Source organism: Silurus meridionalis, chromosome 4, assembly GCF_014805685.1.
Source record: "Silurus meridionalis isolate SWU-2019-XX chromosome 4, ASM1480568v1, whole genome shotgun sequence".
In the NCBI taxonomy this organism is placed as follows: domain Eukaryota; kingdom Metazoa; phylum Chordata; class Actinopteri; order Siluriformes; family Siluridae; genus Silurus; species Silurus meridionalis.
This window is the reverse complement of record NC_060887.1, coordinates 40,815,689-40,842,008: the sequence shown is the minus strand read 5'-3', so window position 1 is coordinate 40,842,008 and position 26,320 is coordinate 40,815,689. Positions and strand designations below refer to the sequence as shown.

The following is a 26,320-nucleotide window of genomic DNA, read 5'->3' as shown; positions in this document are numbered from 1 at the left end:
GTTTTCATTACAACTAGGATACTAGATGCATTCAAATGATCGTGCTGCTGCCACAAAGCGAAACTGTCCATTATTTGCCCCAATTTCATAATAACAAATTTTTTTTCCAAAAAAATTGAAATGGTCAAGTGCACCACATGCTGTTTTCTGGAGGAAGTCACTGCGTGACGCAGAATTGGTATTCACAATGATGGTAAGATATAATTGTTTGGTTTATGACTGTTATACCAAAGGTACGAGAGTTCTATGGGGGACCCCCAAGAGCTTTGAAACAATTCAAACAAGGTTAAGAGACTTACTCAAGGTGCACCAGGGGTAGCTTTGTGATGCTGGGATATAAACTCAGGACCTTTAGAGCTAAAGGCCAACATCTTAAGCACTAATATGCCACTGGAAATTTAGTTTTGCAATCGGTGGCTCAGCAGCAGCTTTGGAAGCTGATTGGTGGATTTTATTCATTAATCTTCTGCTAAAATAAATAAATTTTCAAAAAAATTAAAGAGTAACCAGCCCAAGACATATTGCCAGATTTATTCAAACAACTCCTCCAACAAAACATTTTTTATAATGCATCAATAAACATACAGAAAAAAACAATCAAAACTAAAAGCAACTTCGATTATGCTAATTTCCTGTCACACACTGTATGTCATCACATACTTAATTAGACATGGAAAACAAAGGTGAGACATTGACAACAATTGAGAAACTGAACTGTTAAAACTCTTTCCAGGTTCAGGCTTTTGTTAGCCGTCTATGTTAGTCAGCACAACTACGTTGTTAAAGGTTTGGAACTGGTCAGAATTCCAGTCGATCACATTTCCCCCCTGAGCCCCACTCGAATTTTTATTCAGCTCCCAAATCTGCCTAGTGCTAAGAACACTATCCCACATGTGTACGTCTGAGATTTCACCCTTGAAGCTCTGACGCTTGTCAAAGCGGCCCAGAAACGAGTCAGGATCCTGCCCAAGAATGACAGCTCCATTTGGATCAACACGATGTCCACGTCTGTAGATCTTTACCATGCTGCGATGTCCATTCACCCAAAATGAGGTGGCTCCGGTGATCGATTCCCAGGTGACGCACAGGTGAGTGGGGAACTCGTACAGTGGCAGTAGATCAAATCTGGCACCATCTTTACTGCTCTTCAGATAAAGAGAGAGTCGTCCGTCTTTCTCCCGCCATACATTGAGCTCATCGTGATCTTGGGTGCGATAAGCAAACAGGATGATTTCTCGCCTGCCCTTCAGCTCGGTGGCGATGCGCATGCAGAGAGTAAAGGCCTGCAGATTCAGAGGATTCTTCGGAGCGATGCGCACGTAGGCGGAGTTGGACTCCTCGGGAAACAAAAATACCTTCCCTAGTTGCAGAAGAAAACACAGTATATGTGTATCTAAAACCCCATGTACCTTTCAGCTCACAGGTTTTATCCAGAAATCAGCCACAATGAACACAATCAGATTTTGAGTTTACTGTGGATTTTAATTCTTAAACCAAAGATTTCACAGTGTCTCTGGTGTGTCTCAGTCAAAATCTGAATCAGAAAGGGATTTACTGTGAATTGAGCAAAGAATCACAACACTGAAACTGAAAGAGACAAAAAGGTCTCTGGATGAATTTTACAAAAAGAGAAAGAAACTTACGGCCTGTGGCTGAGACCAACGGCAGGAGAAGCAACAGGACCAGTGTTGCCATCTTCATCTTACCGCAGTGGTTAATAACAACACGACTGCTACTAAAGATATTCACATTTTAGTACAGAACACACGTGTTAATGATTGTCTGTTAAATGTCAAAACGTATGAACACTTACTTTTTTTAAATACTTCTCCAGTAACACCATCAAAAGAGAAAATCTCAGAATGACTTGCAGGTCTACAGCTCAGTGGATTTATAATGACACATGTGGGAGGGGTTGGGCATCTCCAAACCAGTCTCAGAGAACAAACTATGACCAACTATGACCCTGACCAAGAAGGACTATGACTATGAAGGACTATGACTATGATGAAATAGTCATAGTCCTTCTTGGTCAGGGTAGAGTTTACCATAGGAATGATTTTAGGAGCAAAACAGAGCAGGCAGCACTTGCATACCTGCAAAGTTGAAAATGTCAGGGGCATAAAGACGAGCCAAAATGAATAAATTCTTGTCAGGTTGATTTTGTGGGTTGATTTTCTTTTTTTACTTTTTTTGCTTGAAATTCCAGCTGACATTCCAACATGCAATCAGTTTGTTCAGTCAAAAAAACTGGCAAAAAAAAGCATCTGCTACTGCTTTATAAATAATGTTTTTAGGGATGGATCACCTTTCTGTGCTGCCAACTTCCATAGTAGTTCTTTCACACATGTTGCTATTGACAAAGAACCACCAAACAGTCAAATCATGGCTGAACATCAAACCCTGAAGGAAATGCTTTGAAAATCTGTCAACAATACAACAATACAACATCAGAATTTAACAATGGCTTTCATGAGTCCTGTTTTGGATACAGGGAAGCCACCCAGACATTCATAAGTTGCTCCCATTTTAAACTGCATTACAGGTGACCAGTACAGAGACCGCTTGATGTGCTCATTTAGACCTGAGAGGGGGTTAAAGTCAATCATATGAGCTTAAATTAAGCGACAGATTCTACAGACTTGTCCCAATGGACCATGTAAACTACACCAAAGCATGAATTTAGATATATCTGCAATACACACAGGTGGTCAATCAACAATATGCACAAGAAAAGGCTGTGGAGGCAAAGTGATAGTATATCACTTAATAAATCCCTGTAGTTCCAAAGTAAAAACTGAATTCTAGAAAAGTTTGTAAATCTCCAAGAATCAAGAACCTGGTGGTCACTGAGTGATCTCCAGAGATCCTCAGTGGAGAGTGAAAGAAAACCAGAAGAAAAACCATCAGTGCAGCCCTCCACCAATCTGGGCTTTATGGCAGAGCGGCTAGACGGAAGTTTCTCCTCAGTGCAAAACCCATGGACACCCACTGATGGACTCTTTATGTGGAACAATATTCTCTGGTCTGATTAAACTGTTGGTCCTCAATTCTAAATGTTATGTCTGGAGAAAATCAGGCACAGATAATCACCTGCACAAAACCATTTCAACAGTGATGCATGGTGTGGTATCGTCATGCTGTGGAGGCATTTTTCTGCAGAAGGGAGTGGGAGACTGGTCAGGGTTAAGGGAAAGTTAAATGGAGCAAAGAACATAGATCTTCTAAATAAAACCTTTTCCAAAGCACTCAGGACCTCAGTCTGGGCTTAAGCTTTACCTTCTTACATGACAATGACCCTAAACACACAGACAAGGCAACAAAGGAGTGGATTAGAGACGACTCTGTTAATGTTCTAAAGTGGCCCAGCCAGAGTCCTGACCTGAACCCTATTAAACATCTCTTGAGAGACACAAAAGTTGCTTCTGCCAATGATCCCCTCCAAACAGCCCTGGCTTGAGTGGATTTGCCCTGAAGAATGGCAGAAATCCCCCAATCCAGGTGTGTAAAGCTTGTTGTGTCAAACTCAAAAAGACTCGAGACTGGAACTGCTGCCAAAGCAGCTTCAACTAAGTACTGAGAAAAGCATCTAAATATCTATGAAATATTTCATGACTAGTTTACAAGATTTACAGCAATTTGTAGAATTCTGTGTCATTATTGAGGACTGAGTGTAGATGTTTGCAGTATTAGAGAAAGATAATTGAACATTGAACATAAGAACATTGAAAAAAAATGAATAGTCTGAATGCACAGTATATTGTTAGGTTGAAGTTGAAGAACACATGGACAGCTATAATACAGAAGACCTGGAGCAGAGAGGTGTAAGGACCTTGCTTAAACCTCTAGAAGTTTAACAGTGGCAGCTTGTCATTCCTGTGGCTTGACCCACCAACCTTATGAGCTTTAACAGACTCACCTACCTACCTCATGCTTATCATTATAGCAGAACAGTTTAGGTTTTAATCCATGTACATTTCAGTTTGGCTTTTGCTGACCTTGGCTTCATGCTGGTTCAATAGATAAGAGGTATCAGTAACTTTATCAAACCTCCACAACCACAAAGATCCACAAAGGAGGAAGTATATGTTTTATCTTTTTCAGAAAGAAGAAGTAAATTGCTTACTCAGTGGGTGTGGGGAAGCTGGAGGGGCAGACAAATCTTGCGGTGCAAAACTATAGCTTTTCCCCACATGCCTTCAGGTTACTAAATTCACTTGCACTGCTGCCTGCCATCTTGATTAATGCTCTCTGGACTGGACCACAACATCTGCACAATCTGTTAGTAATAGGACACGCTAGGTACACTAATACACTACACTAATGTGTGTGTATCAGTGGCGACTGTGTAAATGCAACAAAACAATTACAACCTAACTAGTCTATTTGGATTGTAGCCATTTCGATTTATCATTCTCCCTTAACAGGGCAGTCTCTGGGCAAAAACCCTCTCATGATGCCTTTTTCTTCACAGCACCCATAAGCTGAAGCCTATGGTATGTAACCCTAGTTCCCTGAGCGATCAAGACACTGTGTCTCTAGACCACCCTGCTGGTGTCCCTGCAGCGCTTCCTTATCCTTTACAGAAGCAGGTGCCGGCTTTACTCCATGTGCATTTTATACTTCCTGGTCATGACGTCACCCCACCGGGGACAGCCCGTGTCAAATTTTAACTGATTGCACACATTATTCAGAGCATGACGCCACGTCTCATTTCCTCGGCACCTCCGATTAGCTCTGGGAAGCTCTAAGAAGAGCTGTGTGGGCTCTCCTCCAACTGAGTCAGCAGCATCGGAACTGAAGTAACGCAGAATGGACAGGTGCCTCCAGGTAGTCCAGTTGCGGCCGTAGGAAGCAAGCTATGGGCGTACTCCACCCACAACAGCTTGGAAGACCATCAGGAGGCATTTTGGGCACAAAGGATATGGATTCAGGTCTCTAACTCTTGATTAAGCCTCTCAGTCTGGCCATTGGTTTGGTGGAACCCAAAGGAGTGGCTGATCGAGAACTCTAGATGGCAAAAGAACCCCTTCCAAAAGTTGGCTGTGAATTGGGGGCCCGGGTAGAGAGGATTTTACGAGGGAGACAGTGCAGACGGAAAGTGTGCAGGAGAAGGAGTGCAGCAGTTTCCTTAGCTGAATGCAGTTTGGCTAGGTGAATGAGAGCCTTGAGGTCTAGGTCCAGGCATGTACGGTAACAGAAGAAGGGTGTAGGGATGTGGAGGTGGGACCTGGAAAGAGCATCAGGCTTACCATTCCCAGATCCCCAGGGGTAGGGGAGGGTGAAATTTAACCTGCCGAAAAAAGTCCCCAATGAGCCTGGCAAGGGTTGGGGCATTTTTTAGTTTTGTGCAGATACTTCAGGTTGAGTTGATCTGTCCAGACCAAGAAAGGGGTCTCAGCCCCCTCTAACCAGCGATGCTATTCCTCCAGAGCAAGCTTGACGGCCAGTAGCTCCCGCTCTCCAATGGGGTAATTACGTATGGGGTAATTGAAGCGCATGGGTGCAACTTATTATCATTTGCACCCAACTGGGACAGTACAGCGCCTACCCCTAGGTCAGAGGCAACGACTTCCATGATGGCCTGGTGAGAGGGATCGGGGAAAACTAGGACTGCGGCAGAGGTGAAGAGGCCTTTGAGTCTGATAAAACTTGCTCTGCCTTGGGAGGCCATGAGAAAGATTGGTGGGAGGAGGTCAGTTGGTGAAGAGCGGCAGCAACCAAACTGTAACCTCAAATGAACCGGCGGAAAAAGTTGGCCGCCACCGAACGCCTACCTTGAGTCAAAGAAAACAGCAATTAAGCCGCATCGTGAAGGGGAGAGGCAGAGTCAAAGATCTTCCGAAGTTCACACGAGAAGGCAGCAATGACTGAACAGTGGGGTTTGCTTTCTCCCACTCTGTGGTGACCCACTGAAGAGCTGGACCTGATAGCAGAGAAATCACTTAGGCCAACTTGAGTGAGGAAGGAGCGGCAGTGTCCTGGTTCTCCGGAGAAACGCGCCAGTGGCATCAGGTGAGGTACAGGTGTGACGCCAGGTGTAGCTACAGAGGAGGTACTGGGGTTTTGAAGTGCAGAACCACTACACTCTCCCTTAATTCCTGTGTGTCTGCAGGGTCCATAATCGGCCAAATTGTTCTGTCAGTTGTCGTGAGTGGAAGGACCCAAATGCAGGATGCAGGCTGAAGTTCAAAAGGCAGTCTTTATTGAGAAGGCAGGGCAAAAATCCTTACTTATGAACTTATGAACCCCCCTTAAAAGTAGCACCAAGAGACTGAAAGTAGGAAAGAAGCAAAAACAAAACCGCAAACCTGGAGATATATAGTACATATATAGATGGCGGCGCGGCAGTAGCTCGCAGCGGCCTCTCCGGATCCAAAAATGGTGCTTTCACCATATTTAGCGCGACCTACCACAATACATGGACACCAGAGTCAGCTGTGTTCATGTGTACGACCACCAGACACTGCTATGGTACAGGCATCATGCAACCAATAATCTGAATGATGATATTATCAACAACCTTCGTGACCTCGAGCTTGCTGCGACCTCAGCCACAAAGACCAGGCCCCCAGCCCTCGGTGTTACCTGATGCCGGTGGCCGGGAGAGGAGACATCGAAAGCGTTGTTCGAGGAAGCAGAAGCGCGGCAAGCGGGCGGGTGTCCGTGCTAGGCTAAATGCTAACCCTAGCCGGCCGGCTCTCCCGTCCATTTTTCTTTCAAACGTCTGCTCCCTGGATAATAAACTGGACTACATCCTACTCCAGCGAACCACACGGCGAGAGTTTAGAGACTGCTACGTCTTTGTTTTCACGGAGACGTGGCTCAGCGACAGAGTTCCGGAAGCCACCATCCAGCTAGACGGGCTAACCGTGTTTCAAGCCGACAGAAACGCAGCTCTTTGCGGTAAGACTTGCGGTGGTGGCGTGTGTCTATATCAACACGGAATGGTGTAAGAACTCTGTGCTTGTTTCGTGCTACTGCTCATCTCTAGTGGAGTTTGTGACTGTTAGATGCAGACCGTTTTATTTACCACGGGAATTCACAACTGTATTCATCATCGGATTTTACATTCCTCCCAGCGCTAATGCTAAGGAGGCACTGAGTGAACTCTACGGCGTTATTAGCGACCTGCAGAATGCTCACCCTGACGGATTGTTTATTATCGCTGGAGATTTTAACCATGTGAATCTCAGGACTGTGCTTTCTAAACTCCATCAGCATGTGGACTTTGCAATGAGAGGAGTGAACACGCTGGATCTTGTTTACACAAACATCCCCGGCGTGTATCGTGCGGAGCCCCACCCCTATCTCCGATACTCAGACCACTGCTCTGTTATGTTAATTCCAGCATACAGACCGCTCATCAGACGCTCTAAACCGGTTCTGAAACAGGTGAAAACCTGGCCAGAAGGAGCTACTTCTGCTCTTCAGGACTGTTTTGAGTGCACTGACTGGGACATGTTCAGAGAGGCTGTAACCAACGGCTATTCCATCAAATTGGAGGAGTTCACATCATCAGTGACCAGCTACATCAGCCAGTGCGTTGACACCGTGGATAACTGCTGCTGAAACAAAGAGACTCTGCCTTCAGATCAGGGGACAAGACGGCCTTATAAACAGCAAGGGCCAAACTGTCTCGTGCTATCAGAGAGGCGAAGCGCGCACACACAAAGAAAATCCACAACCACTTCCAGGACAGTGGAGACACCTGGCGCATGTGGCAGGGCATTCAGGCAATCACGAATTACAAGACCACATCACCTGCTTGTGACCGTGACGCCTCTCTCCCAGATGCGCTGAAAGACTTCTACGCCCGGTTTGAGGTACAGAACAACGTGGTGGCGAGGAAGACCATCCCTCCTCCCACTGACCAGGTGCTCTGTCTAACCACAGCTGAAGTGAGGAAAACTCTATGCAGAGTTAACCCACGGAAGTCTGCTGGACCTGACAACATTCCTGGCAGAGTGCTCAGGGAATGTGCAGAACAACTAGCAGATGTCTTCACTGACATCTTCAACATCTCCCTGAGCAGCAACGTTGTTCCCACCTGCCTCAAGACAACGACTATTGTTCCTGTGCCAAAGAAATTGACTGTCTCCTGCCTCAATGACTATCATCCCGTCGCGCTCACTCCCATCGTGATGAAGTGCTTCGAGAGGCTCGTCATGAGGCACATCAAGACACAGCATCCACCCTCCCTGGACCCCATGCAGTTTGCGTATCGTTCAAACCGTTCCACGGACGATGCCATCTCCACAACCCTCCATCTGGCCCTCACCCACCTGGATAACAAGGACTCATATGTACAAATGCTGTTCATTGACTTCAGCTCAGCATTCAACACAATCATTCCTCAGCACCTGATCGAGAAGTTGAACCTTCTGGGCCTGAACACCTCTCTCTGCAACTGGATCCTGGACTTCCTGACTGGGAGACCTCAGTCAGTCCGGATCGGGAACAGCATCTCCAGCACCACCACACTGAGCACTGGAGCCCCTCAGGGCTGTGTGCTCAGTCCACTGCTGTTCACTCTGCTGACTCACGACTGTGCACCAATGCACAGCTCAAATCATATCATCAAGTTCGCTGATGACACGACCGTGGTGGGTCTAATCAGCAAGAACGATGAGTCAGCATATAGAGAAGAGGTGCAACGGTTAACTGCCTGGTGTGGAGCAAACAACCTGTCTCTGAACGTGGACAAAACAAAAGAGATGGTTGTGGACTTCAGGCGAGCACAGAGCGACCAATCTCCACTGATTATTGATGGATCCTCTGTGGAGATTGTCAAGAGCACCAAATTCCTTGGTGTTCATCTGGCAGACTACCTTACCTGGTCACTTAACACCAACTCCATCACCAAGAAAGCCCAGCAGCATCTCTACTTCCTGAGAAGGCTGAGGAAAGCCTACCTCCCTCCCCCCATCCTGACCATGTTCTACAGAGGGACCATTGAGAGCATCCTGAGCAGCTGCATCACTGCCTGGTTTGGGAATTGCACCGTCTCGGATCACAAGACCCTACAGAGGATAGTGAGGACAGCTGAGAAGATCATCAGAGTCTCTCTCCCTCTATCATGGACATTTACACTACACGCTGCATCCGCAAAGCACACAGCATTGTGGACGATCACACACACCCGTCACACACACTTTTCACAATCCTACCATCAGGAAAACGGTTCCGAAGCCATTCGGGCCGCAACAACAAGACTGTGTAACAGTTTCTTTCCACCATCAGGCTACTGAACACACAGAACTGAAACAGAACTCACACAAACTCACTCAAATGTGTGTTACTGAACTGTACAACCTGGACTAAACACAATCATCACTCATCTCGATCCACTCCATCACCATTTATCTTTATTATTATTTATACTCGCACCTTGTATTACAGTAGAATGTTTACATGCTGTCTTTGCACCTCCTTGCTGCTGTTTTTTTGCACTACATTGTTCTGTTCTGTTTGTATTCTCTCCTGGGTATAGTTTTTACATTTCTCCTTACACAGTACTGTATAATCAAGTATACAGCAGGTTTACTAGTCGGCACTATACTTGGTTTTTTGTCTTTTGTCTTGTCTTGTGTTGTCTGTCTGCACTGTCTGTCTGTACTGTTTTTTTGTCTGCACTGTTTGCACCAGGTTGCACTTGATGCACTTTATGTTTGTGTTGTAGCTCTATGCTGTTGTTGTTTAGTGTAGCACCAGGGTTCCGGAGGAACGTTGTTTCGTTTTTACTGTGTACTGTGTACCACTGTGTATAGCAAAAATGACAATAAAAGCCTCTTGACTCTTGACTTGATATATATATTAACATGTATTGATTTATTAAATGCCATAATCTTATAACCGTTCACTTCTGCACATTTCCTCCTCAATGCCATCGCCTTAGAACCATTCATCTGTACTTCTTAATGATGTCCACACGTCTCTGCACTGTTATAGCCTTTATATTTATTTACTGTACATATGCTTACATATATATCACTTGCTGTAAATATGCTACATAGATGCCAATAGATGCCAATCTGTATTCCGTTGCTGTGTACCTGTACAATGCAATGACAATAAAGATCTATCTATCTATCTATCTATCTATCTATCTATCTATCTATCTATCTATCTATCTATCTATCTATCTATCTATCTATCTATCTATCTATCTGTCTATCTGTGTATTTATGAGTGTTTGTGTGTGTGTGTGTGTGAGTGTATGTATGTAAGTCAAGTCAAGTCAAGTTTAGGAGCTACTGAGCAACTTATAAAATAGCTCAACATTTGTGATCATTGGCACTGGTACGTCTGTTGATGGTTCGGGATGTTTGCAGGGTCGGCATCTACTTCTTTATAGGTCCACAATCTTCATGAAGTGGGACTTGACTGGGGCTGGAGCATTTACATTTACATTTATATTTACATCATTTAGCAGACGCCCTTATCCAGAGCAACATACAAAAGTGCTTTGGGTCTCTAGTAATGAATAAATCTATACTGGTATGCCAGATTACAAACGTAATAAAATATAACTCTAGAATTCTACAAAGTAAACTTGGACAGTGCTAATTTAAGTGTTTCAGGAAGATGAAGGTCTTCAATCGTCACTTGAAGATAGTCAGGGACTCTGCTGTACGGACATCTAGGGGAAGTTCATTCCACCACCTCGGTGCCAGAACAGAGAAGAGCGTTGAAGTGTACTTACCTCTCATTCAGAGAGAAGGTGGTACCAATCGAGCAGTGCTGGAGGATCTCAGACAGCATGGTGCAGTGTGAGATGTGATGAGGTCTCTGAGGTAAGATGGCGCTGGTCCATTTTTGGTCTTGTAGGCAAGCATCTGTGTTTTTAATCTAAAACGTGCAGCTACAGGAAGCCAGTGAAGGAGCAGCAGTGGTGTGGTGTGGGAGAACTTGGGCAGATTGAACACAAGCTGTGCAGCTGAGTTTTGGATCATTTGCAGTGGACGGATAGCGTTCAGGGGAAGACCTGCCAGCAGAGAGCTGCAGTAGTCCAGTCTTAAAGTGACAAGAGACTAAACAAGCACCTGGGAAGCCTGTGTGGACAGAAATGGTCGAATCCTTCAGATGTTGTAGAGAAAAAAATTGACAAGAATGAGCCACATTACCGACATGTGGGAAGAAGGACAGTTCATTGTCCATATTTACCCTAAGGTTACGAGCAGTGGCTGAAGGTGAGAGCAGAGTTATGAAGAGTTATTTGGAGATCTTGACCTGGAGATTAATCACCTGGGATGACCAGCAGTTCTGTTTTGCTGGGGTTGAGATATAGTTTTAGTTTAGTTTTTAGTCAAGTCAAGAAGCTTTTATTGTCATTTCAACCATATATAGCTGATGCAATACACAGTGAAATGAAACAACATTCCTCCAGAACCCTGATGCTATAAAACAACATAAAACAACAATCACAGAAACAGAAAATCACAGGGCCAAGGACTAGCAAGAAAAATCCTTGCCACATAAAGTTCATGTGTGCAACCTTGTGCAAATAGTGCAAAAAGACAACACAGGACAGTGCAAGACAATAAACAAAACACAAAATAGCTCCGCCATTAAACCTGTCATAACGAGATAAAGTGACCAGTAGCAGAAATGTGAACAGAATATTGTGCAAATGAGCAAATAGCAGCAATCAAGATAAAGTGAACAGTAGCAAAAAAATGTAAACAGAAAAAAAACAAATAGCAGCAATCCCAGAAGATGTGCAAAAACCGCATGTAACCACTTTGTGGTAATGATTTAGTGTGAGTGGTACCGAATCATGGGTGTGCAAAGTGAGTACAAGTGTGTGTTAAGTCCGGTTTTTACAAATCAGTCACACGAAGTGAGTACGAGTGTGTGTTAAGTCCGGTTTTTACAAATCAGTCACACGAAGTGAGTACGAGTGTGTGTTAAGTCCGGTTTGTACAGATCAGTCACACAGTTGTGTGTGTGTGTGTGTGTGTGTGTGTGTGTGTGTGAGTTCAGTTCAGTTCAGTTGTGTGTTGAGGAGCCTGATGTTTTGAGGAAAGAAGCTGTTACACAGTCTGGATGTGAGGCCTGAATGCTCCGGAACCGCTTCCATGATGGCAGGAGTGTAAAGAGTGTGTGTGAGGGGTGTGTGGGGTCGTCCACAATGCTGTTGGCTTTGCCGAGACGGTGCAGTTCCCAAACCAGGCAGTGATGCAGCTGCTCAGGATGCTTTCAATAGGCCCTCTGTAGAACATGGTCAGGATGGGGGGAGGGAGATGAGCTTTCCTCAGCCTTCTCAGGAAGTACAGACCCTGCTGGGCTTACTTGGTGATGGAGCTGGTGTTGAGTGACCAGGAGAGGTTATCTGCCAAGTGAACACCAAGGAATTTGGTGCTCGTGACAATCTCCATGGAGGATCCATCGATGATCAGTGGAGAATGGTCACTCTGTATTCTCCTGAAGTCAACAACCATCTCTTTAATTTTGTCCATGTTCAGAGACAGGTTGTTGGCGCCACACCAGGCTGTTAACCGTTGCACCTCCTCTCTATACACTGACTCATCATTCTTGCTGATGAGACCACCACGGTTGTGTCATCGGCGAACTTGATGATATGATTCAAGCTGTGCATTGCTTACGACACAGTCATAAGTCAGCAGAGTGAACAGCAGTGGACTGAGCACACAGCCCTGAGGGGCTCCAGTGCTCAGTATGGTGGTGCTGGAGATGCTGTTTCCGATCCGGACTGACTGTGGTCTCCCAGTCAGGAAGTCCAGGATCCAGTTACAGAGGGAGCTGTTCAGGCACAGTAGACTCAACTTCTCAATCAGGTGCTGAGGGACGATCGTGTTGAATGCTGAGCTGAAGTCTATGAACAGCATCCGTACATAAGAGTCCTTGTTGTCTAGGTGGTTGAGGGCCAGATGGAGGGTTGTGGAGATGGCATCATCCATGGAGCGGTTTGGACGATACCCGAGCTGCATGGGCTCTAGTGCAGGTGGAAGCTGGGTTTTGATGTGCCTCATGACGAGCTTTTCGAAGCACTTCATCACAATGGGTGTGAGTGCAACAGGACAATAGTCATTGAAGCAGGAGACAGTAGACTTTGTCTTGAGGCACGTAGGAACAGGGAGATGTTGAAGATGTCGGTGAAGACATCCACTAGCTGTTGTGCACATTCCCTGAGCACTCTGCCAGGAATGTTGTCTGGTCCAGCAGACTTCTGTGGGTTAACTCTGCATTGAGTTTTCCTCACTTTAGCTGTGGTTAGACAGAGCACCTGGTCAGTGGGAGGAGGGATGGTCTTCCTCACCACCATTTTGTTCTGCACCTCAAACAGGGCATAGAAGTCATTCAGTGCATCTGGGAGGGAGGCGTCATAGTTACAAGCAGGTGATGTCATCTTGTAGTTCGTGATCGTCTGGATGCCCTGCCACATGCGCCGGGTGTCTCCGCTGTCCTGAAAGTGCCCGTGAATTCTCTTGGCTTGTGCACGCTTTGCCTCTTTGATGGCACAGGACAGTTTGGCCCTCGCTCTCCTAAAGGCTGTCTTGTCCCCTGCTCTGAAGGCGGAGTCTCTTGATTTTAGCAGCACACGCACTTTGGCGGTCATCCACGGCTTCTGGTTGGAGCGTGTAGTGAAGGTCTTGGAGATGGTCACACAATCAATGCATTTGCAGATGTAGCTGGTCACTGTTGACGTGTACTCCTCAAAGTTGATGAAATCGCCGTTGGTTGCAGCTTCCCTGAACATGTCCCAATCAGTGCATTCAAAACAGTCCTGGAGAGCAGACATGAATCCTGCTGGCCAGGTTTTCACCTGCACGAACTGGTTTTGAATGCCTGCTGAGTGGTCTGTATGCTGGGATCAGCATAACAGAGATGTAGTCTGAGTACCCGAGGTGGGGGCGGGGCTTCGCCCAGTAAGCGCCCCGGATGTTTGTGTAAACAACATCCAGCATGTTTCTCCTCTGGTTGCAAAATCCACACTCTGGTGAAATTTAGGGAGCACAGTCCTGAGATTTGCATGATTGAAATATCCAGCAACAATAATCAATCTGTCAGGGTATGTGTTTTGTAGTTCGCTAATGGTCCTGTAGAGTACGCTGAGCACTTCCTTAGCATTAGCACTAGGTGGTATGTACACTCCGAGCACAAAAGCGGTGGTGAATTCCTGCGGTAAATAAAAAGGTCTGCATCTCACAACCATAAACTCCAACAGCGATGAGCAGGTGGTGGAAACGAGGACAGAGTTCTTACACCATTCCGTGTTGATGTAAACACACAGACCACGCAGTGCAGCACTTTTGATATTCCCTCCTCCATCCATGTAGCTACCATTTATAGTGGCTCTCTTAATGTTAGTCAGATATTAGGATTCAGCTTTAAATCATTTGAAGTGCTCGTTCTTAAAACATTTTACTTTCAGACATGCGTAGAAAACCCCTACTGTCTCTCGCTCTGGTCACCGTGTACAGACCCCCGGGGCCCTACGCTGATTTTCTTCAAGAGTTTGCTTGTTTTCTTTCCGAACTCTTGATCAATTTTGATAAAGTGCTGCTTGTAGGAGACTTTAATATGCATGTAGATGATGTAAACAATGCTCTAGGATTATCATTTGTTGACTTATTAAACTCTTTTGGGTCACCAGACCAACTCATCGTTTTAACCATACATTAGACTTGATAAAATCCCATGGAGCAGGCGTCACTGATATAGATAATTTACCTCAGAGTGATGACATCACAGACCATTACCTCATACTGTACACACTACCGGTAGAGCAGATTAGCTGTGTTTCACCATGTTATAGACTGGTAGGACTATTGTTCCGACCACTAAGGACAGATTTATAAATAACCTGCCCGATTTATCTCAATTTCACACTAAACCCATAACTGCTAATAATCTTGATGAAATGGTTAACAACATAGACCTTATTCTCACTAGCACATTAGACACTGTTGCCCCCATCCGTTTAAAAAAGTTTAGAGAACAAACACCTGAACCTTGGTATAATAGTCATACGCATGCCCTTAAAGAGAACAGCCCGTAATCTGGAGAGAAAATGGAGGAAATCTAAATTGGAGGTATTTAAAATTGCGTATAAAGACAGTATGCTCAGCTACAGACAAGTGCTAAAAGCTGCTAAAGCTGAACACCTGAGCAAACTCATAGAAAATAACAAAAACAATCCCAGGTTCCTTTTTTCAACAGTAGCTAAACTAACTACAAATCAGGGATCTGAAAAATGTGTTCCATCACAGTTTAGTAGTGAGGACTTTATGAATTTCTTCACTGAAAAAATAGATAACATTAGAAAACAATTGTGGCAGTTCAACCTCTGACACCATCTCCTGATCCAATCTCACCTAAAACTCCACATCTACACTGTTTTACATGTACAGGACAGGAAGAGCTGTATAATGTTATTACCAAAGCTAAATCAACATCATGTCAGTTAGATCCCATTCCAACTAAACTACTGAAGGAAGTGTTCCATACAGCTGGCGAGCCTCTTCTCAATATTATTAACTCCTCACTATCGTTAGGACATGTCCCTAAATCCCTCAAGTTAGCAGTTATTAAGCCCCTCATTAAAAAACCTAATCTGGATCCAAACACGCTATCGAATTACAGACCAATTTAAAATCTGCCTTTTATGTCTGAGATTTTAGAAAAGATTGTCTCTGCCCAGTTCTGTTCCCACTTACAAGAGAACAATATCTTTGAAGAGTTTCAGTCAGGTTTCAGGCTCCATCATAGCACAGAAACTGCCCTAGTTAAAATCACTAATGGCCTGTTTTTAGCTTCAGACCAAGGCTTCATCTCGCTGTTAGTTTTACTAGATCTTAGTGCTGCATTCGACATTATAGATCATGATCTCCTTCTAGATCGCTTACAGAATTACATCGGCATTCAGGGACAGGCATTAAGCTGGTTTAAATCCTACCTGTCTGATCGTTACCATTTCGTAGACTTAAATGGAAAGCTGCCACAAGGTTCAGTTCTAGGACCCCTGCTTTTTACAATATACATGCTTCCCTTAGGAAATATTATTAGAAGGCATGGAATTAGCTTCCACTGTTATGCTGATGATACCCAGCTATACATCTCATCTAAACCAGGCGATACACTCAATTAGCTTGAATAACTGAGTGTGTTAAACAAATAAAAGATTGGCTGACTCATAACTTTCTACTATTAAATTCTAATAAGACAGACATTTTGCTCATCGGCCCAAAAACCAGTAGACAGAAGCTCCAGCATCTCAACCTGCATTTAGACGGATGTTCTGTAACTACTAGTTCAACAGTAAAAGACCTGGGAGTTATTTTAGAGCTACTTGTCTTTCAAAAATCACATCAACCAAGTTACAAAAACAGCCTTCTTTCACCGTAGAAATATTTCTAAGTTAAGAAACATGTTGTCTATATCTGATGCAGAGAAGCTCATCCATGCGTTCATGACCTCCAGAATAGACTATTGTAATGCATTACTAGGTGGATGTCCTGCATCATTAATAAACAAGCTTCAGTTCAGAATGCTCTCACAAGAGAGTTTTTACAAGGTCAAGAAAATATGATCATAACGAAATATGAACCATAACGACTGTATAAGACTGTAAAAAGAACATCACTCGTAATCACACACTCCAGTGCTCATGTTAGTTCTCACTCTCCAGTGTTCTGTATTGTTGAAAGATTTATGATCAAACTCTTGATGTCACCCAAATGAAGATAGGTTTCCCTTTTGAGTCTGGTTCCTCTCAAGTTTTCTTCCTCATTACATATAAGGGAGTTTTTCTTTGCCACAGTCACCACAGCTGCTCATCAGGGATAAACGAACACCATTCAACTTGACTGTTGATTTCTGTAAAGCTGCTTTGAGACAATGTCTGTTGTGAAAAGCGCTATAGAAATAAACTTGACACCAGTTGCTCTAATGTCCATATTAGAGCAGGCTACAAAGTAGCACTATTTTGGGTCTGGAGCAGCTGCTGCGAACTACTGCTACGCCACTATCTTGGATCCCATAAAGGTTTTCACATATTGCAGCTTGTCTGGACACCCTTAGAGCAGATAGGGCTAAGTGCCTTGCTCAAGGGCTCAAGAGTGGCAGCCTGGCAGTGCTGGGGCTTGAACCCCTGACCTTATGATCATTAACCAAGAGCCTTATCCACTTGACCACCAATATCCCTTCATCAATCTATCAGAAACTCTCTTCACCTTCACTACACTCTTACTGTACTCTTCCTTCAGAATCACTCCTACACCATTTCTCTCTCCATCCACACCATGATAGAACAGTTTAAACCCACCTTCAATGTTTCTGGCCTTACTCCCTTTCCACTTGGTCTCCTGAACACACAACATATCTACCTTTCTCCTCATATCAGCTCCCTCTCTCCCTTTACCAGTCATAGTACCAACCCGAACTTCCACTCTCCTACACTTCTCCTTTCCCTGTTGTCTCTGTAGACGTCTTCCTTCTCTCCTTCTCCTCCTTTGGCCAACAGTAGCCCAATTTCCTCTGTTGGCTAACAATACCTGTGGTATTCATAACACAACCCTCCCCATTTATACAGGCTTGGGACCAGCACTAAGAGTGCACTGGCTTGTGCAACCCTAATGGCTGGGTTCTAATGTCTATCCTAACATCCAATCTAATGTCCATCCTAACGTCCAATTTAACATCCAAATCTAATGTCCAATATAATACCCAATCTAACATCCAATCTAACATTCAATGCAATTTCCAATCCAACCCTGTAATTTCCTGCCGAACATTTAACCCATTATTCAATACAACATCTAACTGAACATCCAATTCAACATCTAATCTAATATAGATTAAATCCAATCCATCATTCTATCCAACATCCAATCCAACATCCAATCTAACATCTAATATTTGCACACTCTTGGTATTCTCTCAGTCTGCCTCATGAGGTCTTCACCCCACTGCTGCGCTCCCTTCACTGGCTTCCAGTAGCTGCACGTATCAGATTCAAAACACTGATGATGCCTACAAGGCCAAAAATGGACCAGCACCATCTTACCTCAGTGACCTCATCACATCTCGTACTGCACCACGCTGTCTGAGATCCTCCAGCACTGCTCAACTGGTACCACCTTCTCTCAGAATGAGAGGTAAGTACACTTCAAGGCTCTTCTCTGTTCTTCTTGTGCAGCAGAGGTAGCTCTTGGTCTTGCTTTCCTGGAATGGACCTCTTGAGAGCATGTTCCATCATAGTGTTTTATGGTTTTGGAGACTTTACACTGTGATACATTTAAAGTTCTTGAGATTGGGTAATGAGGGATCTTTTCTCTTTCCTTAACTAAATGTTTCTTGCCATAATATGGATTTGTACAGTAGTTTTAGTAGCACTAATAGGTCTATTGACTCTGTACTCACACTTTCCTCTGCACAACACAACTGATGCTCTAAAGCAGTGGTCCCCAACCCCCGGGCCGCGGACCAGCACTGGTTCATGGGTCAATTGGTACCGGGCCACACATAAAGAATAAATAACTTACATTATTTCCGTTTTTATTATGATCTTTTTTTATTAAAAATTTTTTTTTTTATTATTTATGATCTGATCCTGAACGATGTTTTATTGTGGAAAATGGGCAGATTTTCTCCTCCACATCTGTTTATGACTTACTCTTGATGCAGGTCATGATGCCTCTGTCACATGTCTTACCTCTATCCGCTACCTTTTTAAAGGTTTGGTTTGGTTGTATGGTCATATTATTTTAATTTGTTGTATTTATGGTGCTTTTTTGGACAATAAAAAATTCTGGGTTCTTTAACATGTTTTTGTTTACCAGAGAATTTCAGATGTGTTCTATCATAGTTTGGATTCTTCAGTGCTAATGTACAATGTTGAAAATAATACAAATCAAGAAAAAAGTCAAGTCAAATCAAGTTTATTTCTATAGCAATTTTCACAACAGACATTGTCTCAAAGCACATTTACAGAAATTAACAGTTAAGGGTGACATCAAGAGTGTGATTATAGTCTTTAAACAATACACAACACTGGAGACTGAGAACTAAGATGAGCACTGGAGTGTGTGATTGAGTGATGTTCTTTCTACAGTCTTTTACCGTAAATTATGGTTATAAAACTAGGAGCTACTGAGCAACTCATAAAATAGCTCACATCACAGATCCAACACCACCTTCTCCATGCCAGAGCCTTTAAACACTCAAAGAGGTCCAGTGTCCAAACTCCACATGAAGTGTGGAGCCAATTGGGCATCTATTTCTTTAAAGGTCTACAATCTTCATAAGGTGGGACGTGACTGGAGCTGGAGCAACCTAAGGATGCTTCGGGATGGGGAGAGAAAGAGAAGCAGTGGAGAGGAATTAGCATAGCTTCTGTTCATGATATTAACAGCGCAAGTTGATAATGTGATTTTGAGCGGTTGTTGGATTTATCGGGAAACTAGCGGATGATACAGTGCAAAAAACACCATCCGAACGTTTCTCAACCAGAAGCCATGGGTGGATAAAACCATCCGTGATGCTCCGAGATCCCGCTCTGCTGCCTACAACACAGGGCTCGCCACTAGGGACATGGATGAGTACAAGGATGTGTCCTACAGTGTTCGCAGAGCGGTGAAGCTACGGGAGGAAACTAGAGTCACAGTTCCAACATGGTGGCTCTAGGAACCTGTGGCAGGGACTAAGAACAATCACCGACTACAGAACACGGTCTTCTAGAATGGTGAATGCGGACGATTCTCTGGCAGACAAGCTAAACATCTTTTACGCTCGTTTTGAGGCTGCAGCTGTCCGCGCTAGTGGCGCTAGCAGTACAAACAGGTGAACACGTTCACCATCTCAGAGCATGATGTGAGGAGGGCATTCAAGAGAGTGAATCCCAGGAAGGCAGCAGGACCAGATGGCATAACAGGTCGAGTTCTGAAGGCCTGCGCTGACCAGCTAGCATCGGTGTTCACTGAAGTACCGGACCAGAGCCAGGAAGATTGTGAAGGACCTCAGCCAACAATGGACTCTTTTCTTTGTTGAAACACTTCCGCTCCCTGAAAGAATGAGGAGGAGCTTCTTCCCGCAGGCCATTCAGAGTTTAAAGCAGGAAACACCCAGGATCTAAAAGCTGGTCCACTCTTTTCATCGCCACACTTTTCTGCAAATATTTTTCTTTTCACACTACAACACTTTAATCTCTGGACTGTCATTTTAACTGTGGACTTGCACACCACACCGCACATGGTCACTTTATACCACACCACACATGGTCACTTTGAGGACAATCACATCAACCACCTTATGTGATTACCTTTTACTGTCATAAGCATACCCTGTATATACACACTTTTTTCCTCATATATATCTATATATATTTTATATTTTATATAGTTTAAACTCTTTATTTAATTTGCCTTCTTTTTCCTTGTTTATTTTGTCGTACCCTCTATGTATGTGTATGTGACAAATAAAATTTTATTTGATTTGACACACACACACACACACACACACACACACACACACACACACACACACACACAGGCCCTGTATCTTGGTTGCACGGTAGTGACATCAGCATCATTTAGACAAAAGATTCAGTGTGAAGCTCTGCTGTCATTTGATCTGCTTAATCATAGACTTTACTTACTTACACACACACACACACACACACTGTCTGTGCAGAATTAATACATTTTCACAAGAATGAATGAAGAAAGAAAAACAAACAGAGAAATGTGACCTGCAAAGATGGATCAATGGATGGATGGATGGAGAAAAAAATAATCAAAGGTGAGACTTTGCAAAGAATTTAGAGACTTACTGTTCACTCTCTATCTTGCTTCGGGCTTTGGTTAGTTGTCTATGTTAGACAGCTCAACTACATTGTTAAAGGTTTGGTACTGGTCAGAATTCCAGTCGATCACATTCCCCCCCCTGAGCCTGACTCTGAGCGCTAAGAACACTATCCCACATGTGTACGCCTGAGATTTCACCCTTGAAGCTCTGACCCTTGTCAAAGCTGCCCAGTAACGAGTCAGGATCCTGCTCAAGAATGACAGCTCCACTTGGATCAACACGATGTCCACGTCTGTAGATCTTCACCATGCTGCGGTGTCCATTTACCCAAAGTGAGGTGGCTCCGGTGAACGATTCCCAGGTGACGCACAGGTGAGTGGGGAACACTCTGGCAGTGGATTAAACATTACAGCATCACTACTGCTCCTCAGGTAAAGAGAGAGTCGTCCATCTTCCTCCTGCCACACATTGAGCTCATCATGATCTTGGGTGCGATAAGCAAACAGGATGATTTCTCGCTTGCCCTTCAGCTCGGTGGCGATGCGCATGCAGAGAGTAAAGGCCTGCAGATTCAGAGGTTTCTTCGGAGTGATGCGCACGTAGGCAGCCTCCTCGGGAAACAAAAATACCTTCCCTAGTTGCAAAAGAAAAATACAGTATATGTGTATCTAAAACCCAATGTACACTTCAGCTCACAGGTTTCATCCAGAAATCAGCCAAAATGAAGACAATCAGATTTTGGGTTTACTGTAGATTTTAATTCTTAAACCGGAGATTTCACAGTGTCTCTGGTGTGTCTCAGTCAAAATCTGAATCAGAAAGGGATTTACTGTGAATTGAGCAAAGAATCACAACACTGAAACTGAAAGAGACTTACTGCCTGTGGCTGAGACCAAAGGCAGGAGAGCAAACAGGACCAGTGTCGCCATCTTTATCTTACCGCAGTGGTTAATAACAACACGACTGCTACTAAAGATATTCACATTTTAGTACAGAACACACGTGTTAATGATTGTCTGTTAAATGTCAAAAACGTATGAACACTTACTTTTTTTTAATACTTCTCCAGTATGAAAAGTGACCACATCTCTGTTATGCTGATCCCAGCATACAGACCACTCAGCAGGCATTCAAGACCAGCGCAGAAGCAAGCGAGAACCTGGCCAGAAGGATCCATGTCTGCTCTTTAGGACTGTTTTGAATGCACTGATTGGCAAATTCATCAACTTGGAGGAGTACACGTTAACAGTGACCAGCTACATCGGCAAGTGCATTGATGACGTGACCACCTCCAAGACCATTACTACACGCTCCAACCAGAAGCCGTAGATGACCGCCAAGGTGCGTCCGCTGCTAAAAACAAGAGACTCTGCCTTCAGAGCAGGGGACAAGACGGCCTTGAAAACAGCAAGGGCCAAACTGTCCCGTGCCATCAGAGAGGCGAAGCACACACATGCCAACAGAATCCACGGCCACTTCCAGGACAGCGGAAACACCCGGCGCATGTGGCAGGGCATCCAGGCGATCACAAACTACAAGACAACATCACCTGCTTGTGACCGTGACGCCTCCCTCCCAGATGCACTGAACGACTTCTACGCCCGGTTCGAGGTGCAGAACAATATGGTGGCAAGAAAGACCATCCCTCCTCCCACTGACCAGGTGCTCTGTCTAACCACAGCTGAAGTGAGGAAAACTCTATGCAGAGTTAATCCACGGAAGTCTGCTGGACCAGACAACATTCCTGGCAGAGTGCTCAGGGAATGTGCACAACAGCTAGCAGATGTCTTCACCGAAATCTTCAACATCTCCCTGAGCAGCGCCACTGTTCCTACGTGCCTCAAGAAGACTATCATTCCTGTGCCGAAGAAGTCTTCTGTCTTTTGTCTCAATGACTATCGTCCTGTTGCACTCACACCCATCATGATCAAGTGCTTCGAGAGACTCATCATGAGGCACATCAAGACCCAGCTTCCACCCGCACTGGACCCCATGCAGTTTGCGTATCGTTCAAACCGCTCCACGGACGATGCCATCTCCACAACTCTCCATCTGGCCTTCACCCACTTAGACAACAAGGACGCATATGTAAGGATGCTGTTCATAGACTTCAGCTCAGCATTTAACACGATTGTCCCTCAGCACCTGATTGAGAAGTTGAGCCTACTGGGCCTGAACACCTCCCTCTGTAACTGGATCCTGGACTTCCTGACTGGAAGACCTCAGTCAGTCCGGATTGAAAACAGCATCTCCAGCACCACCACATGGACACTGGAGCCCCTCAGGGCTGTGTGCTCAGTCCACTGCTGTTCACTCTGCTGACTCACTCTCATTCTCCACTGATCTTTGATGGATCCTCAGTGGAGATCGTCAAGAGCACCAAATTCCTTGGTGTTCATCTGGAGATTAACCTACCTGGTCACTCAACACCTGCTCCATCACCAAAAAAGCCCAGCAGCGTCTCTACTTCCTGAGAAGGCTGAGGAAAACTCATCTTCCTCCCCCCATCCTGACCATGTTCTACAGAGGGACCATTAAGAGCATCCTGAGCAGCTGCATCACAGCCTGGTTTGGGAACTGCACCGTCTCGGATCGCAAGACCCTACAGAGGATAGTGAGGACAGCTGAGAAGATAATCAAAGTCTCTCTCCCCTCTATCATGGACATTTACACCACACGCTGCATCCACAAAGTAAACAGCATTGTGGACGATCACACACCCGTCACACACACACTTCACCCTCCTACCATCAGGGAAACGGTTCCGAAGCATTCGGGCTGCCACATCCAGACTGTCTAACAGTTTCTTTTCTCAAGCCATCAGGCTCCTCAACAAACATCTGAACTGAACTCTCTCTCACACACACACACACACACACACACACACACACACACACACACACAACTGTGTGACTGATCTGCACAAACCGGACTCAACACACATCATACACTTCGCATACCAATCTTTCAGTACCACTCACACTAATCATTACCACAAAATGTTTACATGCCATTTTTTGCACATCTTCCGGGACTTGTTCTTTTGCACAATATTCTGTCCACATCTTTCTGCCACTGTTCACTTTATTTTGATTGCTGCTATTGTTGAATTGCACAATTCTGTTTATATTTTTCAGTTTTTGTTATGACAGGTTTACTGGCAGAGCTAGTTTGTGTTTTGTGTATTGTGTATTGTCTTGCACTGTCTTGTGTTGTCTTTTTGCACTCTTTGCACCAGTTGCAAGTACACAGTGAAATGAAACAACATTCCTCTAGAACCCTGATGCTACATAAAACATCATAAAACAACAATCACAGAAAAAGAAAACACAGGGCCCAAAACTAGTAAGAAAAATCCTTGCCACATAAAGTGCATGTGTGCAACCTTGTGCAAACAGGAAAAAACTACAACACAAGACAGTGCAAGACAACACACAAAACACAAAATAGCTCCGCCATTAAACCTGTCGTAACGAGATAAAGTGACCAGTAGCAAAAATGTGAAAAGAAAATTGTGCAACAAAACAAATAGCAGCAATTCAGAAGATGTGCAAAAACGGCATGTAAACATTTTGCGGTAATGATTGGTGTGAGTGGTGCTGAATCATGGGTGTGCGAAGTCTGTGATGTGTGTGTGTGTGATTCCTTCAGTTCTGTGTATTAAGGAGCCTGATGGCTTGAGAAAAGAAACTGTTACACAGTCTTGTTGTGGTGGCCCGAATGCTTCAGAACCTTTTTCCTGATGGTAGGAAAGTGAAAAGTGTGTGTGACGGGTGTGTGTGGTCGTCTACAATGCTGTTTGCTTTGCGGATGCAGCGTGTGGTGTAAACGTGCATAATAGAGGGGATAGAGACTCCGATGATCTTCTCAGCTGTCCTCACTTTCCTCTGTAGGGACTTGCAATCCGAGACAGCGCAGTTCCCAAACCAGGCAGTGATGCAGAGTGACTGTAGAACATGGTCAGGATGGGGGGAGGGAGATGGGCTTTCCTCAGCCTTTTTAGGAAGTAGAGACGCTACTGGGCTTTCTTCGTGATGGGGCTGGTGTTAAATGACCAAGTGAGGTTGTCCACCAGATGAACACCAAGGTGCTCTTGACGATCTCCACTGAGGATCCATCAATAATCCGTGGAGATTGGTCGCTCTGTGCTTTCCTGAAGTCCACAACTATCTCTTTCGTTTTGTCCACATTCAGAGACAGGTTGTTTGCTCCACACCAGGCAGTTAACCGTTGCACCTCCTCTCTGTATGCTGACTCATCGTTCTTGCTGACCTACCATGGTCGTGTCATCAGCAAACTTGATGATATGATTTGAGCTGTGCATTGCTACACAGTCGTGAGTCAGCAAAGTGAACAGCAGTGGACTGAGCACACAGCCTGGGGGGGCCCCAGTGCTCAGTGTGGTGGTGGTGGAGATGCTGTTTCCAATCCGTACTGACTGAGGTCTCCCAGTCAGGAAGTCCAGGATCCACTTGCAGAGGGAGGTGTTCAGGCCCAGTAGGGTCAACTTCTCAATCAGGTGCTGAGAAATGATTGTGTTGAATGCTGAGCTGAAGTCAATGAACAGCATTCGTACATATGAGTCCTTGTTATCCAGGTGGGTGAGAGCCAAAAGGAGGGTTGTGGAGATAGCATCGTCCGTTGAACAGTTTGGATGATACGCAAAATGCATGGGGTCCAGTTCGGGTGGAAGCTGGGTCTTAATGTGCCTCATGATGAGCTTCTCGAAGCACTTCATCATGATGGGAGTGAGCGTGATGGGACGATGGTCATTGAGGCAGGATATGGAAGACTTCTTCAGCACAGGAACGATGGTCGTTGTCTTGAAGCACGTGGGAACAACGTTACTGCTCAGGGAGATGTTGAAGATGTCAGTAAAGACATCCGCTAGCTGTTCTGCACATTCCCTGAGCACTCTGCCAGGAATGTTGTCAGGTCCAGCAGACTTCCGTGGGTTAACTCTGCATAGAGTTTTCCTAACTTTAGCTGTGGTTAGACAGAGCACCTGATCACTGGGAGGAGGGATGGTCTTCCTCGCCTTCACGTTGTTCTGTACCTCAAACCGGGGGTAGAAGTCGTTCAGCGCATCTGGGAGGGAGGCATCATAGTCACAAGCAGGTGATGTAGTCTTGTAGTTTGTGATTGCCTGGATGCCCTGCCACATGCGCCGGGTGTCTGGGGAGGTGGTAGCTCAGTGGTTAAGGCATTGGACTTGGGTTTGGAAGGTCACAAGTTCAAATCCCACCGCCACCAAAGCTGTCACTGCTGGGCCCTTGAGTAAGACCCTTAACCCACCCTGCTCAGTTGTAAGTCGCTCTGAAAAAGGGCGTCTCCCAAAATGCCGTAAACTGTAAAAAAAAATTAAATGTGTCTCCACTGTCCTGGAAGTGGTCGTGGATTTTCTTCGCATGTGCGCGCTTTGCCTCTCTGATGGCACGAGACAGTTTGGCCCTTGCTGTTTTTAAGGCCGTCTTGTCCCCTGATCTGAAGGCAGAGTCTCTTTGTTTCAGCAGCACACGCACATTTGCAGTCATCCACGTTTTCTGGTTGG

General features: G+C 44.8%; 2 protein-coding genes and 1 pseudogene across 4 annotated transcripts in view; all 3 read right to left on the bottom strand.

Moving 5' to 3' along the window:
- The window catches only part of LOC124385132 (NLR family CARD domain-containing protein 3-like), a 987,530-nt gene that overhangs the window by 391,129 nt on the left and 570,081 nt on the right, over positions 1 to 26,320 (bottom strand). The window lies entirely within an intron of this gene.
- On the bottom strand, positions 512 to 1,958 carry LOC124385158 (pentraxin fusion protein-like). 2 transcript variants are annotated; one of them, XM_046848315.1, is made up of 3 exons: positions 1,814 to 1,958; positions 1,644 to 1,732; positions 512 to 1,360 (listed from the first exon to the last, which is right to left on the bottom strand). In XM_046848315.1, the coding sequence occupies exons 2-3, from the start codon at positions 1,699 to 1,701 to the stop codon at positions 747 to 749; spliced, it is 672 nt and encodes a 223-aa protein (XP_046704271.1). In that variant the 5' UTR covers positions 1,702 to 1,732; positions 1,814 to 1,958; the 3' UTR covers positions 512 to 746. The 2 variants fall into 2 exon arrangements, with proteins under 2 accessions (XP_046704271.1, XP_046704270.1); XM_046848314.1 differs by having other exon boundaries at positions 1,644 to 1,735; positions 1,814 to 1,954.
- LOC124385162 lies at positions 20,757 to 21,899 on the bottom strand (annotated as a pseudogene).

Bases quoted from the DNA above. Each gene is read 5' to 3' on its own strand.
- LOC124385158 (XM_046848315.1), bottom strand. From the start codon at position 1,701: ATGAAGATGGCAACACTGGTCCTGTTGCTTCTCCTGCCGTTGGTCTCA. The intron at 1,361-1,643 runs GTAAGTTTCTTT...TTCTGCAACTAG, and splicing joins GTTGGTCTCAGCCACAGGCC to GGAAGGTATTTTTGTTTCCC.